Source organism: Hipposideros armiger, unplaced genomic scaffold (genome assembly GCF_001890085.2).
Source record: "Hipposideros armiger isolate ML-2016 unplaced genomic scaffold, ASM189008v1 scaffold_10, whole genome shotgun sequence".
In the NCBI taxonomy this organism is placed as follows: domain Eukaryota; kingdom Metazoa; phylum Chordata; class Mammalia; order Chiroptera; family Hipposideridae; genus Hipposideros; species Hipposideros armiger.
In genome coordinates, this window is record NW_017731360.1 from 6,444,156 (window position 1) to 6,460,244 (window position 16,089).

The following is a 16,089-nucleotide window of genomic DNA, read 5'->3' on the forward strand; positions in this document are numbered from 1 at the left end:
TTTCCCCTTACTGGCCTGTGAGCCCTTGGAGGGCAGGGACTTTTGATTGGTTGAGTGAAAGAAATCACCTCTTATGTTCCTGGGCATCACATCAACTTTGCCAAGAGATATTCATGGACAGCTCAAGTGAATCTTCCATGTCCTGAGCCTGTGGGGACTGCTGGAAGGGACGGCACTTGGGAAGATGCAGGATATCAAGGAACAGAGACATGGCAGATTTGGACAAATCAGTGATGGGTGGGTGGATCCAAAAGCACCAAATGACGACAAAGGTCAGGAGAGTAAGGCAACAGACTCTTTAATGTGGTTTAAAATACAACAAAATCAAGTCCCTGGCTGTTGTGAATACCAAAATGAGACAAAAAAGCTGCCAACACAGCTTCAAACAAATCCAGTGGCCAGGTTGGGCCATAAGGGAAGCAGTTACAGGGACAGAAGGCAGCACCCCTCCCCCAGGCAGGTGCCTGGCTGTCCCTGGGGTGACCACCTGTGCTGTGCGAGGTGGGAGGGCTGGAGCAGCAGCTGGAGAATCAGCTCAGCAGGCCTTGACCCTCCCCCATAGATACCAGGGCAGGCAGCTCCACTGGCCTCTTGGTCAGCCCTCTGCAGGGTCACCACAATGGGTGGGGGACGGGAAATAACCATCTTTAGAGACATAACATTCTCTTACAGAAAAGTGCCTGAGCAGCCCATGGTCCAAAAACCTCATGGAAAAAAAAAAAAAAAAAAGTGCTGCTGACACCTCAGAATCTGGTGTACATGAAGCTCTCAGCTGGATAAGGTCCTGCAGAAATTACTGTCAGCAGAGCCAAGGGCTGCAAGCCTCACCTACTGTGGTTCCCTGGAGGAAAAGCCAGCCATCTAAGAAACCAACACAACTCTTGGTCCTAGGACTGAGGTCATGTGCATGGGACCTGCCCTGGCGGGGAAGGCACTGGCCTTCTTTCATAGATAGGCCACCTCCCCTGCATCTGACCCAGGCTCCTGGCTGATGTACGCATCATCCAGGTACCTGGGCTGACTTTGGAAAGCAGAGTAGCTGTAGTGATTGGTAAGATTTGGTCAATGGAGTTAAAGGAAGGATGGGATCCCCACCTATAGCCTGGCCAGGACACCTAGAGCTGAGGAAAGGTTCTACTCTGCCCAGGGCCTGTATTTCTGACCTGGGGAGCCCAGCTGGGGCCACCTTGCTCACTGTAGCTCCTTAGTGGCTAGACTTGGTTTCAGAGGGCTGCTGTGCTATGCAGCGGAGTTCCCATCCCATCACGCTGGGCTCCGACAGCCCCCTCCCCCCAACCCCATGGGCTTTAAGAGGTAGCTGAAGTGAGGCAGGCAATCATGTGGGCCACTGCTGGCCTTCCTGACCTTGAAGGGGAGCAGGCAGAAGCTTCTACCTCTCTCCTGTGCTTCCATAGCCCAGCAAACCCTGTATGGGGTTGGCAGCTCTTGTGTACCTCGGCCTGGCACAGGGGCTCGGGGATGGAGCCTTACTGGAGCAGGTAGAGGCATGTTCAGGGACCATTCAGACAGGCATTTCAGAGGGGAAGGAAAGATTTTAGGATACACTTCTCCACAGGAGAGCAGTATCTCAGCCAGGGATGGCAAACAGGTCTCAGCACGTATACTGGCTGCTGAGGGAACCGTGAGAAATAAAGAAATACCAGGGGTGAGCAGGAAATACTCTGAAGCAGATTGGTGGTACCTACCATGGGGGCTGAGGGGAAATGAAATGCCATTCATTTGCCATCCCTGGTCTAAGTCAGAACATGATTCAGGAGTACTTAATACTCTTCATGAACCTACTTTAATAAGAGGGATTTAAGTTAAGGGCTGAAAGAGCAGGCTAGTTGTGGAAGATGAAGGGACATATGTAATAATGAACTAGATTCAAAGAAATACAGCAAGCAGCAGCAGCTCAAGCATCCCTTCCACCTTGGTCTTTGGCTCCCTCAGCTACACTGAAGCTGACACCTGGCTGGGGGGGTGGTGTACAGTACCTCGAGCCCAGCAGAGCTCTGCTTCCTGACTAAAGACTCATTCTGTTGTTCCAGAAAATTGCTCTGTACAAAGACTGGCTAATACCCCAGGCAAGTTTACAACCAGAACTTTCAGAGTAGAGTAACATGTAAGAGGCGGGATGAGGGATGGGACGGGAACAGACATATATCTGCAGCCATTTTGTGGATTTCTGAGGCTCAATTATTGAGTCTCATTCTTACGCTTTAGTTGTCAGACAAGAGCTGGGGCTCTCACACAGAAAGAAGAAGTGGTATGTCAAGGAGGACACACCTCAGCTCTTATTCCTTGGGCAATGAAACCAAGGCAAATCTCAAGGATTGCACATTGGGGGTGGGGACAGGAAGCAGAAACAGACTCATAAAGCCAAGGAGGACAACTGGGTTTGAGGCCCAGCAACTGCTGCATGGAGACAGTGGTGATGGGAATCAGTGGTGGCCTTCCAGGATTGAAACACATAGGTAAGCTTGTGGCAAAGCCATCGGAAGCCCTTTCTTTTAACTACAATCTGATTTCATCAAACAGGAAACCTAAGCGCCAACATGGCAAAGCTGCCAGTTGGGGTGGTGGTGGTGGGGCACTAGAGGCCAGGAACCCAGGCACCACTACTAGAGCTCTCCAACTCCCTCAAATCCCCAGTACAAACACTGTCGTCATGTGCAACAAAAACAAAAAAACCTTCAGAAAGAATCCTTTGGGTGATCTCTTGTTAATCATTTGTGCAGGCTAGAGGCACCTGTGAATGATAAGGCTACTGAGAAGCATCATTGGCCTGGTCCTGGCACTACCAGAGGGCAGGGGAAGTGACGCCCGAGGGGCTCCCTACCAGAGCATCATCTCACACAGACATTCTCCAGGTCCCCTGTCCTAGGCAGGAAAGCAGTCTGACCACCAGCTCTGAGCGCCCTGCCAAGGCTCTGCCTGGGGATCCTTCTTCCAGGTCAAGAGAAGCAAAGGAGCTTCCAGAGGAGCTGGAAGAGCCAGAGCTGCCCAAGCCCTGCTAACAAGAGAAACACCGTCAAGGCCTGGGTGTGTCACTTGTCATGAGCCCTGAAGGGCAGGGACGGAGGGGTGTGAGCCTCAAGCCAGGCAGGGAAATGTTCAAGTTACTCGTCCTGCCAGCTCACTGTGAAGGCAGCTACAGATAACAGCTCCTCTTTAAGACTCTTCAGATCACAGATGAGCCACTGACTTCATCTGTACACACCCCGCCTCCAATGCAAGCCCATTTTACACTTACAGATATAAATGCGGCCTTGCACAGGTCATATATACGTAAAACTGACCCACAAAATCCAAAACTGCGAAGTGTCAGATGCCAGCCCAGTCAGAGCACCCTGGGCCAGAGCACTGGACTGCTTAGCAGTGGGAGCCTCACATGGGCCAGGCTTGGCTGGGCTGCCTGCTCCCTTCCCAGCACGCCCCCAGCACCAGGCTCCCTAGGCGGTGGTGGAAGTGGGCTCCTGGGGCCCTGTTTGGCCTGATGCTTCTGTGCTCGGTGCTCCAGGGCAGCAAAGAGCTTCTGTGGCCCTTGGGAAACTAGGTGCTTGGGCCCCGGGCCCCTCGCCACCCTGCTCCTTGGAGACAGTGGCAGCCTCTGGCCTTTGCTCAGGGCCACTGTCAGTGAGGGGGCCCTGGCCACCAGCACTCAGGTCCTGTACCCTCTTGTTCAGGTCATTGCGCTCTGTCTGCAGTGCCCGGCAGAGCTTCTCCAGTCGCTGAATTTTCACCTGCAGGCCCTCTAGCTCTTTGTCCCGGAGTGTTTTCTAGGGAGAGAAAGGGGGCCTTCAGTGCCATGCCCTGGACCCTCTACCCCACCCCACCGCTGGGTAAAAAACATTCACACTTTAACAAGGCTGGGAATAGAGTGGAGTCAAAAGCTGGCCCCAAAAAGTGGCATAAGCCCTGGTTTATGCCACGACCTGGCTGTCAGCTGGGGGCAATGTACGCAGTGTAGGGAGGGGCATGGCTTGAAGACAGTGTATTCCTCCTGTTTATCCACAGATGACTTTGGCAAAGTACTTGGCTTTTGTGCCTACCTCCTTATCTGTTAAACTGGACTACTAACATCAAGCTCATAGATCTTGAGGGAAGGTGAATGAACTGGTGTATAGAAGACATTCAGCAGGTTTGGCTGCAGTAGCTGCTCGAGCACTGAGTTGCTTTTCTCTCCTACATCTCAAGCCACAAAATCAAGTGATCAGGGCCACTCTGCATACAAACTACATGCATCATTGACACCCCTTGTTTTTCCTTCTCCTTTCTTCCATTTGTTCTCTTTGCTTCCACTGCAGACCTATGACTGAGCTCGCCACCCTCCTTGGGGAGAGCTGGTGGTGCCCTGGACTTGGACACACATGCATGTGAAGCCTGGCTCCACCTCATGCTAGCTGCATCAGTTATCGATAGAATGTACAGGAAAGGGCCCGACACTCGGTAACTGCATACCCCAACCCCAGCTGCACAGCGCACTGAACCCACCTCCTCAGCCATCTCCAGCAGGGCCTTGTTGCTGCTCTCCCACCGGGACCGGTACACGGTGGTTTCTTTCTCCAGCTTCTTGATCTTTTTAGTCATCTGGGTTATGTGACAGGCAGAACAAAATGGTCAGGGGGCCAGGCTGCTGTGCATCTATGGGTCCCCGAGGTGCGGAATGGTCCCAAGGGGCCAAGGCATTACAGTGCAGTCAGTGCCTTCTCAACTCAATTTAAATGCCCACTGCCAATAACAGGAAATGACCAGAAACCCCTTCTCCAGGACAATCTGGAAGGAGCACATACAACTGACACTTTGCTGAGAGGGAGGAAAAGCTATGATCCCTCCTTAGGACCCCACCCTTAGTCTCAATCACACTGTTACTGGAAACAGCGCCCCATGAGGCACCCCATTTTGAATGAAGCAGCTGTGTCCCTGCAGCCACACTCAGCCTGGACCAATGTTACCTTTTCCATCTCCTGTTTGAATGTGGTGAACACCTCGCTGCTTTTGGAAAGAGTGTTCTGGAATTCCTCGAACTTCTCCGTGTATAGGGCAAGCTGGGTGAGAAAGAAGCCCACAGGTTAAGACTGGGCTTCCCTAGAGGGCACTTCTGGTCAACACGCTCAGACTCATCCTTGGCCCTGACCTGACAATTATACTGAGATGCAATTTTTCTTTAAAATAAAACAAAAACTATATATTTGGAAGGATATAATCCAAAATGTTACACCTGGAAAGTAGGGTTTGGGATGACTTATGTTTTGCCTTAATGTTTGTTTTCAAATGTTTCTTCCAGAATTAAGTATTTGTAATTAAAAACAGCTGTCTGTCCCCACCTCCTCAAAAGCAGCACAACACTTGTGACTAGGAACGAAGTCCTTTGAGCTCACCTAGCCACCTGGTCACCACCACACAGGTGCTGGGCGGGTCCAGAGAGAACAAAGGCTCAGCAAGGTCACACAGCAGTCAAGGTGGTCCTAGAATGAGGGTCCCATTTCCCTCCCCCCGAGGACGGGGCCCAGAGAGGGGACCTTGGAGGCACAGGGTCAGGATACACACTGTCTCACCTGCTGCTTCAGGTGGGTCTCTTGCTGCTTCATCAGCTCGCACATCCTCTGGGACTCCACAGCCTCTTTGAGGAGCTATTTCCAAGACAGGATCCCAAACGCCGTCAGAAGCCCTGAGGGGCTGTGTGTGGCTTTTATTTTGCCATACCATTGAAGCTTCCTGCTCTCAGACTAGCGTCTGAAGAAGCAGTGCCTTGGTCTGGCCAGGCAGCAACCTCTCCCACACAAACTTGACTATGAGTTAAGCCAAAACCCAACCCACCTCCTTCAAGACCCCCCACGCCCAGGGCCTAATCCTCACAAAATCCTTCTCCCGCTGGTGCCTCTCCTCTGCCTCCTTCAGCATCTCCTGGGCCTGCTGGAGCTTGGCGTCCACCAGCTGCTGCTGTAGGTCCTTGTGTTTGAAGACTTTGTCGATATGCTGCAGGAAAGCATGGTGGGAGGGAGCCATTTGTCAGGAGCTCCTTTCTCAGGGAAACCCAGTGGTTGCAGAGACCAGGGCCCCCGGCCCAACCTCCCATCTCAATCTGACATACTGGACTCCCATGCGTACCATAGAATGCCTAAAGATGTACTTTCAAACCTCACCTTATTTTTCTCCCACTGAGTCAGTCCTGGGTGAACACCAGGGTTTATGGACAAAATCAGCTCCTATGAACCCAAATTTCCAGCCCCAAGAGAGATCCCTCCACTGGGCTGACAACCCTCACTTTTGAAGCCTGACTCCGTTGTAAGTGGGAAGAAAGGGCAAAAAGAACACCTCTCCCAGCACAACAGCTTAGCTCCGTTGACAGAACTCGGCACTATCTACAGGTGAAGATTAGATATCCCAAGGAATGGCTGTCCTTACTGCTGGAGGAGCGCTGGGAACTGGGGCCAGGTGAGAGCAGGGATGGAGCAAAAGGGATGAACTCAAATACTATTTCAAAGATAAAAGCAAGTGAAAAAAGGGATGTGGGGAATTTTGTGTCTTGTTTGGAAGGGGAAGGGAAGGTGGCTTGGGGGTGGGTCCAGTTTGGGACATAATGAATTTAGTCGCCTGTGATTTGAGGTCCAGAGGCTCAGAGGGGGCAGGATGGGGGTGCCTGAATCTGACTGGGGGCAGGGTGTGAATGGGGAGCATAGGGTCTGGGAGCCCTGCACCTCTACCTCCACAGGGAGTACCAAGTCTTATTTTTGCCTTAGGAGGAAGGAAGGAGAACAGAGAGAGAATCCTCAACTTCTTGAAGTATGTCTCTTAGTGCTAAGGGACAAGAACCAAGCCAACTCTTCTCAAATCAAATCCATCATAAGCAGGCTTGTTCCCAGAGGATAAAGTACAGAAAAAAGAGGGGTGGGCCAGGAGAGGCCCCTCTAGGCCCTGCACAGTGATTACCACAGTAGACTGTGCGCCCAAGAGGGCAGGGTCTTGCCTATCCCACCTATCACAGACCCCCACCCCACACACTCCCCGGGCCTAGGAAGGGGCTTGGTCTGGCACTGTGGTAGCTGTCAGTCTTCCTTTTTATGATGAGGAAACAGAGACCCAGAGCAGCCAAGTGACTGGCATGTGGGGTCCCAAAGAGAGGGATTTGAGTGCCTAGGAAGCAGCCAACGGCAGCCAAGGAATCAGAGGACACAGCTCCTGGAGCGGATCACTGACCACAGGTCCAACTCCTCCCGTGATTTCAAATTCTAAAACTCTGAAAACTAAAGTTGTAAGATGTCAGACAAACTTGACCCGTACTATTGTATGGCTAATTATAATCTAGGTGAGTACTCAGGAGTTTAACGGCATAAATATTATGTCTGATTTGGGGGTGCTTCCACAAGGCCCTGCTGGGGTGCTATGTAAAACGGAGTCCATGAACATATTTCCATTCTAATACTTGGGCAGTTCTGATTCCAAAAGATACCTGGACCTACCGTATAGGACGGTACTGTGGACATGTGGCTGTGCGGCCACAGGCCAGTCTCTTCTCCTTATCTCAGTTCCTTGTCTACAAGGAGGACGCATAACATTGCCCCCCTTGTAAGGAAGGAGGAAGAACAGGCGAACAGGACGAAGCCTGAAAAGTGCTTTCCCAGAGTCTGTTACACACCCAGAGCCTCCCATTCCATGGCCATGATGGCTGTCCATAACACCTTACCTCTTCTCGCAGCTCATACTGCTCAATCAGCTTCTTGAGCCTCTCTGCCAGCTCCATATTCTCCTGGCGCAGCTTGGAATTACGCTCATTGTGCTGTTCCATCTGTAGCTGAATGTCATTCAGTGTGACCTGGAAGTGCGAAGTCACCTCCTTGCGTTTCTCTTCCTCTTCCCGGGCCCGCTGCACGCCTTCTTCCTGGGCAGAGAAGTCAGCCCCAGCTCCATCATCTACTGCTCCCCAGCCAGCCTCACAAGGCTCCCCCAACCAGTCCAGGATGGTCTCTATCAATAGCCCTCCCTGCTCTCAAGGTGAGGAGTGGCCAGGCTCCAAGATGTCATGCAACGGGGGCTCCTAATGGACCCTTCTGTATATCAGGTGACATCAAGTGAGAGATTCTCTCCCTAGAAAAATGCAGGCATATATGTAAGTGCCATTCTAAAGAACTTTGGATCTCCTGAAGCCTAGTCTCCCAGCCCTCAGGTTAGGTCTGGAAGACCTATTAAGTAGTTTAGTTTCAACATGCTTTCATGTTGGACTGCCCCCACCGCCCGACCAAGTAGTTAAAATGCAGTAATACCCAGAGTTGGCAAGGTTGTGCAGAATTAGGCACTCACACTGTTGGTGGGAAAGCAATGTGACAAAAACTATTAAAATTTGTTGTTAAAAAAATGAGATACCCTTATATATACTGATAGGGAAAGATTAAGCATTGTGCAAAATGAGAAAATGAAATAGCATATGAAACAACACATGTATTATAATTTCATTAAAAAAAACTGTATGTAAGATTTTATATGTAAATAGCAAATTTACAAGGCTGTACTTAAACTTACATATAAGTAGGTTTTCTTCCCAGTGGTTTCTGATGGGCACTGAGGTTGGGGATGGTGAGTGACTATTATCTTTGATTTGTTATACTTGTGTTACCTTTGAATCCCTTACATCAAATTTACGTTAAATTTGTAATGTTTTAAAAAACAAACTAAAAATGAGCAAAGCAAGTTGCAAAATACCATATATTTACTGCTGCAAATTTTATGAGAAATACATAAAGGATACGCATACCAAAGCGATCTGGACTTCACAGCAGTGACCAGCCTTTAACCAGACTGACCCCACCCTCGGAGAAGCAGAACAAGCAGAAAGGACCCACATTCCTGACTGACCAACTCTGGGAGAAGAGCTGCCTGTGCTAGTTTTTAAGGGGAAAGCCAGCAAAGGTAAGTGGAAGTCAAGGAAACCAGTAGTCCCTCCCAGGGGGCCCAGTCAGCCTACCTTGAGGGAACGGTTGTGGCGCTGCAGCTCACGGCACAGGCTTTCGAGCTTGCTGCGGGCCAAGATGGCCTTGCTATGCTCGCCCCGCAGGTGGTCCTTCTCCTGCACCAGCTGGCTCTGCTTCTTCTGCAGGAGTTTCATCTGCTTCTGGGAGTTCCGGTGCTCCTCCAGCTGGGGACAGAGAGGCAGGTAAGCGCCCCGTGAGGCTCTCCCCATGGGGATCCAGGGTCTCCTGAGCTGACCCCACCCCAGCGCTCTCCTCCAACTCCAGCCATAACAGCTCAGGCTGGACACTGAAGGTGTACCCCTCACGAAAAACCCAAGGGCCCCTGTACCTCAAGGATACAGAGATGGACACTCAGACAAGACAAGCAGAGGCACGCAGCCAGCAAATCCGTTTCTCTCCCAGCTCTGACTCCAGAGACAAAGCTTTCAAGACTCTCAGACCATTACATTCCCCCAACTCTTGGGACACTCAGGCCCTCGATGAGACCACCTGCTACTCCTTCTTGTACTCATCAATAGACCTCGTGACTCCCTCTCACTGCTCTAAGACTTAGCATTGGTTCACCATTTTTCTCTTTAATATCATTCCTATTATCATCTTGGCCTTTTCATTATCAACAATCTTTCTGACTCCCTGGCCTCACAGAACTTAATATTGTCCTTGGACCCTGTCTTTTTCCAGCTTAGCTCCCCTCCCATGGGCCTATTCATGTTGTACTGTACAATTCATAATTGTACCACGCAATTCAATTATGTAATTAAAATTTTTCTAGTGCCCACATTAGAAAAGTAAAAAGAGGGCCTGGCCAAGTGGTGTGTTGGTTAGGAGTTGGCTTGGGAGGCCAGCTCTGAGCAGCAGGGCCCTGGTTCAGATCCCACATGAGGGCCAGTGACACTGCGCCCTCTACAGCTAAGATGGTGAACAACAGCTCGACCTGGAGCTGGGCTGCCATGAGTCACCAGCAATGGCGTAGGCTGCAGTGGGGCTGGCCAGCAGCTGGCAAGTGCTTTCGTGAGCTGCCATGAGCCGCAGTGAGCAGCTGTCCAATGGCCGTCGAGTGACTGCCTCACCCGGGAAGAGCACAATGATAATACCAACATGGGCCAGTGAAGCGATTCTCCACAACTAGACTGAGGAACAAAAGGACAGCAACTTGTCAGTTCCCCTTCCCCCAATTCCCCAATAAAAATCTTTAAAAAAAAGTAGAGAGGTGAATTAACTTTAATATTAGGATATTTAATTTCAACCTGGAATCAATGTTAAGAAATTTGAGATATTTTAGTCTTCCTTTTCCTTAGGTCTGTTAAATCCAGCGTGTACCTTACACTTACAGCACATCCGGATTCAGACTAGCTACATTTCAATCAGCCAGTTTGTCATCACCCGGAACTGCACCCACCTCCATTATCTCATCCCAGGCCAGCACCACCACCTACCTTCCTAGCTCATTCCCCCCAACATCTGTGGGCCCAGAAGGTCCCCTATGTTACTGGAGCTCTAGTCTATTGACCCAACCATTCTTTCCCTTTCCTTTAACCCTCTTTTAAACAATCACATACCTTTTCACCCAGCTTAGATTCCTTATGCCCTCAACTCTCTTTCTCAGTAAAATCCCAACCCTGGTATATCAACCTCCTGCTAACCCTGCACTGGCACTGAAGCAACTCTGCTTAAAGAATCTCTTTGAATTCGTGACCACTTTCAGGAAGACCCCTGGTTTGCCTAGCTGTCCTCTTCTTCTTCTAGACCAGGGGTTGGCAAACTTTTGAGACAAAAGAGCTGCCAGGGGCAACAAACTGTGGCTTGAGAGCCACATGTGGCTCTTTGGGTACATACATGTGGCTCTGAAGTAAAACTGAAAATGAAAATAAAACTATCATAGTTTCGTTTATAAAATTTTAAAAGGATATTATTCACACAATGGTGATTTCATTTGTTTTATGGCTCTCAAATAATTTTAAAATTGTTGTGAGGGACAGGATTGGCTCTTCCAGGGGTCTTCAAACTTTTTAGACGGAACGTACCCAAAGAGCCGCATGTGGCTGGCGAGCTGCAGTTTGCAGACCCCTGTTCTAGACAACTGTATTTATCCTCCTCGTCAAATCTCTCCCGCCCAGCTAAAACTATCATTTCCATTTTCAAGAGAACAGAAGTACCCAGAGGAGTAGGGGCCACAAGCTCCATACCCGCCAATCCACCTGCACTTGTCCTCTCCTCCATTCATGAGGACCTGGCCGAGCTTCTCACCACAGCCAAGCCCTTTCCTGGTGCACTGGACCTCACTTCCTCTCATTTACCTGAGAACATCATTCTAGCAACTCACTTCCTCCTCTTGCCATCATCAATCTTTCCTGGGCTGGATCATTCTGAAAGGGTGCTGTCTTTTTCATATCCTCTCCTTAATTAATTGTTATAATAACCCCATTAAGCAGGTGTGACTTTCCCCATTTTACAGATGAGAAAAGTTCCTTACAGGAGAATTCCAGCTAATAACTGTGAATGGAATGAAAGAATTTAAAAATAAATAATTAGGCAATAACCGTCAGTGGAATCTGTTACTTCAAATTCTGATGGGAAACCTGACAGAGGAAGGACCTGGTTGGTGCCACCTGAGCCCAGTGAACAATCAATCTTTCGCCACTAAAAGTGGGACAACCACACTTTCTCCTGTGATGCAACATGAAGTACAGAAAACCATTTATGAAGAATTCTTGTCAAAGAAGTTGAATTTGAATTGGAACAAGCTTCTAGAGCTAACTTCCACTTTATTTACATGAACGAAGGAGGTAAAGAAACAAGTGAAATGCTACAAAGCTAGAAAGTGGGACACACTACAGGACAATTGATCTGTAATAAGTCGATGTCATGAGAAAAGCAAAGCAGTGAGATGAAGACTGCTTTAGAGTAACAGAAAAAAAAAAAGTTGTGGGCCGGCCGAGCGGCGCGTTGGTTAAGAGCTGGCTTGGGACGCCAGAGGGCCCCGGGTCGGATCCCACACATGAGGGCCAGTGACACTGCCCTCCACAGCTAAGATGCTGAACAACAGCTCAACCTCAAGCTGGGCTGCCATGAGTCGCCGGCGACGGCGTAGGCTGCAGCCCCTTTGGCAGTGGGTTGCCATGGGCTACCGTGTGTAGCCAACAGCCAGCATGAATGGCCAGAAGCTGGCAACTGATCTGCCTCGCCCGGGAAGAGCGCAATGATGATGCCAACTTGGGCCAGTGAAGCAACGTCCTCCACAACTAGACTAAAGAACAAAAGGACAGCAACTTGTCTGTTCCCCTTCCCCCAATTCCCCAGCACTGTTCCCATCCCCCAGGTCCCCCCCCCAAAAAAAGTTGTAATAACCCAATGTAATAAATGGACATCATGTGGACTCTGATTTGATCAAATTGACAACTGCGGGAATTTGACTATGGATTGGGTATTAACAGCATATCAAGTGATTAGTGTTAATTTTGTTAAGTGTGATGATGGTACTGGGCATTTCCATATTTTGGGGAGATGCATACCGAGGCACACAGGGGCAAGATGACATGGTATCTGGGATTCAGGTCAGATCTAGGGCTCTACCACTGGAACGTGAAATTTCTTCTCTTACTGTCAGTCGTGAAGAGGCTGGCTGGGATCTGACTCCCCAGTTAGATGGGGAAAAGACTCAGAGAGAGGCTGAACAGGAATGAAGCCACCTATAACCCCATGCCAGGTGGCCTGCTGACTTTCTAAGACAGGGAGGGTGTGAGAATGGGGAAAACTGACCAGTTCAGCATACTTCTTGCACAGAGCTGCCAGCTTCTCCTCTGGGGTACTCAGCGTGTTCAATGTCTGCATCAGTAACGTGATCTCCTTTCCTGCAAAGCACAGGGAGCAAAGGCATGTACCCTCTTCTCTGGGATTCCCCTCTGGGCCCACACTCTTCTGCCTTGAGACAGCCCTCCCCTATCATACTTTATATTTCTGTCTGCTGAACTGGGCTGCCTTCTCTGCTAGTCTGTGTGCTTAATGAGGGCTGGGACCAACTCGTTCTGCCTATTATTGTGGCCCAGTGCTGTCCCTAGTGCCCATCACAGAGGACATGCTCAACAAATACTTATTAAATAAATGACTGAATCTCTGTGGAATCTCCTTGGTGAGCACCAGGAGTGGGAAGAAAAAAACAAAACACAAAGTGGCCTGCTTTACCAACAGGTGAGAGAAAGGTGGCCATCTGTGAGTTCAGTGCTACTGTTTCAATGCAAGAAGGCCTTTCTGAAAGAGGGAGGATGCAAAACGAAATAGGTCTCCTTGAGAACTACTAACTTTTATCAGCAGAGGTAGCCAAAAGTGAACTTTAAAATGAATATACCTTCCAATATTTGATCCTAAGATTAAAAACAAAGTAACCTTTAAATTAGGATGACAATTAGGGGGTAGGGGAGTAGGTGCTAGGGGTATAATACCACCTGACTTTGATTCTTTAACACACACTAGCCTCCCCTCAACCCCCACTTCAGCCAAAAGACTTTCCTGCACTGCCTGTGCCTGAGTCAGTTGTCCCTCTGTCTCCCTAGAGAGCCACTGTACATAGCATAGCACCAGGCTCCTGAAGTGGCAACCCTAGGAGGTTCCAAGAGATCAATGTGGAGACTGCAAATCACTAGCATACAGGCCAAATCCAACCCACAGGTGGGTTTTGTTTGGCTTCTAGCATTAGTTGCCAACTGTAAAAAATCTAGAAATTGCATGTAACTCTAGATTTGTTTTTTAAAAAAAGGGCTGTCTAGAATTAGGCTTTTGTTTACATGCTATCAACTTGCTGGGACCAGGTAGCAGTCAACCCTTTAGATGAAGTAGGCACTCTCTTGATCCTCATGGCCCCCTGCCTAGCATGGCTTATTTGTGTTTTCCACTCTGGTCTAGTCTAATTCTCTTACTGTAGAGAAGTGACAGCTAAGGACTAGAGAGGAGAAAGGTCTTGCCCAAGGTCACACAACAGATTAGAAATGGTGCTGGCTGGCACAGGAGTCCACCCAGGCCTCTTGCTCTCCATTTCCTCAGAGAGAAAGCAGGTTGGATTTCGGTTCCCACTTGCTCCCAAGGCCAGGAGCCCTTGTGCAGTGAACAACCTGCACACATCTATGCTATGGCCCCACAGCCTTGGAGCTGATTAAACTGGTCTGATTCACTGCTCTGGGAAGTAGGGTTTCCTCTGAACCCTAGCAGAGTAGGCTAGCCCAAGGAATATCAGGTCCAAACTCCCTCCCCTCACCATCCGCAAGAGTAGCTTCCCTCTGCTCACCCAGACCCTTGGCTTTCTTCTTTTCCTGTGGCCTTCGGTGGTCTCGGTCTCCAACATCATCACTTGCCCGGATCTCGTCTGTGCCTGGCTCTCCCTTGCAGGTCTTCTCACCATTGACTACTGGGGTCTCTGGCTCAGGCTCCCCATTCCTCGAGGCATAGGTGCGGGACTTGTCTGCATCTTCGGATTCAGCAGGCTCACCCTGTGCCCCATCCTCACCTGGGCTCCCCTGATTGCTGTCCACGCAGTATGTACTCAAGATGTCCTCCAACTGACGGCTCAGCTCCTCAGAGACATCACGGAGGGCCCCAGATGGAGACGTTTTGGCTTGTGCTCCTACAGCAGGAGAGGATGAAGGGGCTGAGTAAGAAACAAGATGGTTAGACCACTGGTTGGGATTTTGCAGGCCCAAACTTACTGGTTTGGGTTCAATGTTGCCTAACTTCTTTAAGCCTCAGTTTATTTACCTATAAAACGATATGACTATTTCTCACTACCAACAATGTTTGTTGTGAGCATAAAAGAAATCAAGTAAAGCATTCAGCACATACAGATGACATGTAGCAGGAGCTCAATGTCTAGTCCATCTCCTCCACCCCGAGAAAGTCATTTCTTGCTACTGAAAATGTTCCAGAAATGCCTCCAGTATAAAAAGCAGTTACCTACTGGTGAATGAGGTGTTTCTAATCTTAATTTGCTGGTTGGGAGTCTCATTTTGACTGCCACCCGATTTAATCCTGTCAGAGCCTTCTCTCAAGAGTTCTGTTTCTATGCATAGAGTGGAAGGTTCTACCAACTCCCCAGACTGCCGTGGGGGTCGCAGAGACTCAGCACTGTCCTCCCCTCATTCTACACTTCCTTCTTTCTGGGTAAAACAGTGGCCTCTAACTCCAGAAGCTAGGCTGGCGCACCACAAACTCCTCCCCCTGCCCGCTGGAAAAGGAGAGCTGGCACACACCCTCGGTCTTCCCTGGAGCCTGGCTGGAGGAACCTTCAGTTTCTGTTGCAGGGGCCGACTGGCTGGGCAGCCCCTGGGCTCCCTCTGGTCCTGCTTCCGCTTGCCCTGGGCTGCTTTTTGGGTTGGAAGAGCTGCCTGATTGCTTGGCAGCCCCGTTCTTTTTGTCTTGGTTCTTCATTGTGGTTTGCAATGCTAGGTGAGGTGATGATCCTATAGAAACAAGCACACTTGCTATTTTCCAGACTTCAAAATTCTTCTCAGCCTGGATCAGAAATCCCAACACCGGCTGCACAAAGCTTCTTAAAACGAACTGGCCGGCGTTCACCTGAGGGAGTCAACGGTTCTCCCTGTCTCTGGCCAGTTGGGGGAGCCAGGTGTGCCTAGGCAGGTTTTCGGGGAGCTGCTCCAGGAGAGGCCTTTTTCTTGAAGCCTCTTCCCGGCACAACGCGTCCACCTCACCACAGGCGGAGCGCGGGATAGGCTCCCGGACGGAGACTGACGTGGCGGGACGCTCGATTCGCGTCCCCCCCTCTGCCCCCCCCAAGGCCCCACGTGGGCCCCCACTCCCCCGCGCGCGCACAGCCACCCACGCCCCGCGCGCCCTCCCGCCGTGCGCGGCCCGCCCGCGCATGCGCACAGACCTTAGCCCTGTCCCCCGGCCCGAGCCTTCACGCGGAATCTGCGTGATTCCCCCCACTGGCCGAAAGCCCCCAGGTCCACAGACCCTCTGATCGCCTCGTCCCTCTAGCCGCTGCGGTACCCACCCACCGCCAACGTCCCGACAGCTTCGCCCGCTCTGGCCTCGCACCGGAAACCCTGGGTAACCGCTGCCGGCAGAGCTGCCTGCTCGCCGCAGCCAATCAATAGCCGGCGCTCTCGCG

The 16,089-nt window shown here is 50.3% G+C and overlaps 2 protein-coding genes across 13 annotated transcripts in view; one reads left to right on the top strand and one right to left on the bottom strand.

The window, feature by feature from the left end:
* Positions 1-11,950, top strand: part of TMEM234 (transmembrane protein 234) — a 31,964-nt gene extending 20,014 nt beyond the window's left edge. The window contains exons 6-8 of one of the 6 annotated variants that reach the window (XR_002125918.1): positions 8,778-8,910; positions 9,098-9,154; positions 11,116-11,950. Coding sequence is in view for 4 of the 6 variants with exons in the window: in XM_019659591.1 (XP_019515136.1) it covers positions 9,098-9,154; positions 10,271-10,325 (112 nt within the window). In the remaining 2 variants the exon portion in view is untranslated. Of the gene's footprint in view, positions 1-8,777; positions 8,911-9,097; positions 9,155-10,270; positions 10,825-11,115 lie in introns of those variants that run through there. The other 5 variants (XR_002125925.1, XM_019659591.1, XM_019659601.1 and 2 more) reach the window with 5 other exon arrangements.
* On the bottom strand, positions 282-16,089 carry TXLNA (taxilin alpha). Of its 7 annotated transcripts, none has more exons than XM_019659507.1 (11): positions 15,973-16,089; positions 15,209-15,418; positions 14,251-14,586; positions 12,732-12,823; positions 8,966-9,136; positions 7,691-7,885; positions 5,863-5,982; positions 5,562-5,636; positions 4,959-5,051; positions 4,498-4,593; positions 282-3,782 (listed from the first exon to the last, which is right to left on the bottom strand). In XM_019659507.1, the coding sequence occupies exons 2-11, from the start codon at positions 15,384-15,386 to the stop codon at positions 3,456-3,458; spliced, it is 1,683 nt and encodes a 560-aa protein (XP_019515052.1). In that variant the 5' UTR covers positions 15,387-15,418; positions 15,973-16,089; the 3' UTR covers positions 282-3,455. The 7 variants fall into 7 exon arrangements, with proteins under 7 accessions (XP_019515052.1, XP_019515033.1, XP_019515000.1 ...); XM_019659488.1 differs by having other exon boundaries at positions 14,251-14,610; positions 15,977-16,087; XM_019659455.1 differs by having other exon boundaries at positions 14,251-14,610; positions 15,973-16,087.

Bases quoted from the DNA above. Each gene is read 5' to 3' on its own strand.
- TXLNA (XM_019659488.1), bottom strand. From the start codon at position 15,386: ATGAAGAACCAAGACAAAAAGAACGGGGCTGCCAAGCAATCAGGCAGC. The intron at 12,824-14,250 runs GTGAGCAGAGGG...TGTGCTTTGCAG, and splicing joins GAAGAAAGCCAAGGGTCTGG to GAAAGGAGATCACGTTACTG. The intron at 9,137-12,731 runs GTCAGTTTTCCC...CTCTGTCCCCAG, and splicing joins GCAAGAAGTATGCTGAACTG to CTGGAGGAGCACCGGAACTC.